Source organism: Nematolebias whitei, chromosome 9 (genome assembly GCF_014905685.2).
Source record: "Nematolebias whitei isolate Nwh7 chromosome 9, NemWhi1, whole genome shotgun sequence".
Taxonomy (NCBI): domain Eukaryota; kingdom Metazoa; phylum Chordata; class Actinopteri; order Cyprinodontiformes; family Rivulidae; genus Nematolebias; species Nematolebias whitei.
In genome coordinates this window covers 51,821,472-51,824,497 of record NC_056506.1, presented here as the reverse complement: position 1 = coordinate 51,824,497, position 3,026 = coordinate 51,821,472, and the positions used below count along the sequence as shown (strand labels likewise).

General features: G+C 43.7%; 1 protein-coding gene across 1 annotated transcript in view; it reads right to left on the bottom strand.

The window, feature by feature from the left end:
- Window positions 1–3,026, bottom strand: part of puf60a (poly-U binding splicing factor a) — a 41,694-nt gene that overhangs the window by 34,732 nt on the left and 3,936 nt on the right. The window contains exons 3-4 of the mRNA XM_037681955.1: window positions 2,540–2,623; window positions 2,380–2,430 (exon numbers count right to left, since the gene is read on the bottom strand). Coding sequence (XP_037537883.1) covers window positions 2,380–2,430; window positions 2,540–2,623 — 135 coding nt within the window. The remainder of the gene's footprint in view (window positions 1–2,379; window positions 2,431–2,539; window positions 2,624–3,026) is intronic.

The following is a 3,026-nucleotide window of genomic DNA, read 5'->3' as shown; positions in this document are numbered from 1 at the left end:
ATGATCCATTGTTAGGCTGATGGTCCTTCTTGAGCATGTGATCAGCTGGTTTTGGTTGTCAGCAGCAAAACTGGTTGATCCACTCTGAGAAGGTGCTATTTAAGAGACTGAGCTGAAAACAGCTCCTCAGACTGAGGAAGTCCTCAGGATGAGAGACGAAACGTTTCTACATTTTTTGTTGATTTGCTTTGTTTTGTTTTTTTTGAATGTCCAGAGGACCAGATTTAACTTTTTTAGATTTTTCTACCTGGATTATTGAGCATGCATCAGGATATTCATATACATAAAAAGCAAGTTAACATTATATACAGTATGTGAGGAGCAGACTGCTTTGAGTTTAACTCCATCACATAACTCTCATCTTGAGCAAGCATGAGGCGACAGTGAAAAGGAAAAACTCCCTCATGAGGAAGAAACCTTTAGCAGAACCAGGCTCAGGAACTAAGCTCTCAAAGAGTTCTCTCTCCGTAGAGAGCCGGGTCGACGGAGCCCGGGTGGCTGGCAATAGTGGAAACCTCCACTGGAATGTGATCAGGTCCTTCTGCCTTTTCCTTTTTCATTCTTTTCAGAGCTTTCCAGACTTCCCCCTCACTAATCTTTGCTACTTCCTGGTCCACAGTTTCTATGACCTCTACTCTTCTGTCTCTTTCATTCTCTTCATTCATTAGCTCCTCAAATTACTCCTTCCATCCTCCTACCAAACTCTCCTCACTTGTTAGAACAATACCATTCCTATCATTACATTAACAAGCCTAACATGCTGCACATCCTTTCCAGCCTGGTCCCTCTGTCTCGCCAATCGGTACAAGTCCTTCTCGCCCTCTTTAGAATCCAGCCTCCCATATAACTCATCAAAAGCCTTCCGCTTTGCCTTAGCTACCTGCAAGGCAAATTAGGCTCAATGAGACTAACCTGTATAAATAAAGGTTGAATGAAAAAAGAGACAACAGAGGAAGTCAGGAGACAACCAGAAGCCATGCTAAGCTAACGCTAGCAATAGCTAGCAGATCCCAAATACACCAATAAAAACTAAGAGGTATTGAAAGATAAAAGGTGTTTCAAGCACATCCAACAATAGAAAAACAATTGTACTGAGGGTGTTTGTGTACTTGATTGTAGAACTGTGAAAAAGATAGATAAATCCAGAAAAACAAAAGACTCCTTGAGCAAACAAATTACTCAAGCTACCAACAGAGAAAATAGGAAGTGACATTTTACCACAAACGTCCACATAATTATCAGACAGACCTTACAAGGCTCCGTAGTTTATCGATTCTCTGTGAGGTTAAAAATTGTTTTGATTAAACACAAAGCTGCTGTGTGCCATCATTAATATTCCCTGGGTAATAAATCAATCATGTAACTAGGTAGTCCACAGACCCTCACCTTGTTTACTTTGCTATAATCCCATGTAAAAAAAATATTTGAAAACATCAAACTAACATTCTCTTGGAAAAAACATCCTGATGTTTTTTTGGGAAAACAAACATTAAACAGATACTCAGCTTTGCTACAGTCTTAGTTGTTTTTCAGAGTTCACATTGTTTCCCAACAAGAACTGAAGCAGCAAAAATAGCAACTCACACCAATGCTCAGACAGGATGAGCACACTTCTGCAGCAGCCAAAGCATCGCTCTTCAGCACAACACTGGCCTGCCTTTCCATATGCCGACAATTTCAGCTCTTTTTTTAAAAACACTGAAAAATCATTCACCACCCTGACCGTCAACAGCTGTAGCCATAACAGCGTTTCCCTGAGGTCACTTGCCTTGGCAGGGCGCTCCTCTCCTTAGAAACATCTGTGAAGCGCTACGTTGGCGCCGGCAGTTGTCGATGGGGTGGGGGGTGGGGGCACATTTCAGTAGGCAGGGTGCTCGGCTCTATTGACAGGGCGGGGTGCCCTCCTTGGACCTTGGATAATGGTAGGGCAAACACTGCATAAACTCCTTGTCTCTCAGCATGGTTAACCATTTGGTCCCTGCTCGGGACATGACGTCTGTTCCTTTAGGACATCTCTATGTCTGTCCCTTCTGGATGTTTCTTCGTCTGTCCCTTCAGGACGTCTCTACATCTGTCTCTTCTGGATGTTTCTACATCTGCCTCTTCAGGATGTCCTTCAAGACATGATCTTCTGATAAATGTACCTTGACTGACCAGAATCTGTTCCTGACCTGTTGTACGTGTTACTGTGAAGTAACGCTCATGTAAAGAATGAGGCTCATCTCACCTTATGTTTCTTAAAAACTAATAAAAACATTTATTGCCACTGAATTTAAAATTTAATGATTTTTAAAAACATTTAAGGGATTTTACAAAATCCATTCAACGACTGAAGGTTTTTACTGAGCAGCAGAAACTGTGAATAAGGACGATACTCACAGACTGCAGAGGAGACAGTGCGTCGCCCATACTCATCGTCAGAGGCGCCATCTGGGACACGAAGACACAAAATATTAAGTCCACAGAAAGACTATTGATCCTAATCCTCAAGTCAGAGTCACGTAATCCTGGCTGTGATGATGGGTTCTCTATGAGGTACCTGAAGGCTGCTAAACGGCTGCTGCACAAGAGTCTGTTTGACCAACACGCTCTTGATGCTCTGCTCCATGGCGTACTTCTTTGCCTACAGAAAGGAAACAAGACAATCACAGCTTTACCTACTAAAATGAGCTACCCAAAGAGTCCCTGAGCTATCCAAGGAGTCCCTGAGATATTCAACAAGTCCCTGAGCTACCCAACGTGTCCCTGAGCTACATATCGAGTCCTTGAGCTACCCAACAAGCCCCCGAGGTACCCAACAAATCTCTGAGCTACCCAAGGAGTCTCTGAGCAACCCAAGGAGTCCCTGAGATACCTAACGAGTCCCTGAGCAACCCAACAAGTCCCTGAGCTACCTAATGAGTCGCTGAGCTACCCAAGGAGTCCCTGAGCTACCCAAGGAGTTCCTGAGCTACCCAAGGAGTTCCAAAGCTACCCAATGAGTTGCTGAGACAACCAAACGAGCCCCCTAGCTACCCAAGGAGTCC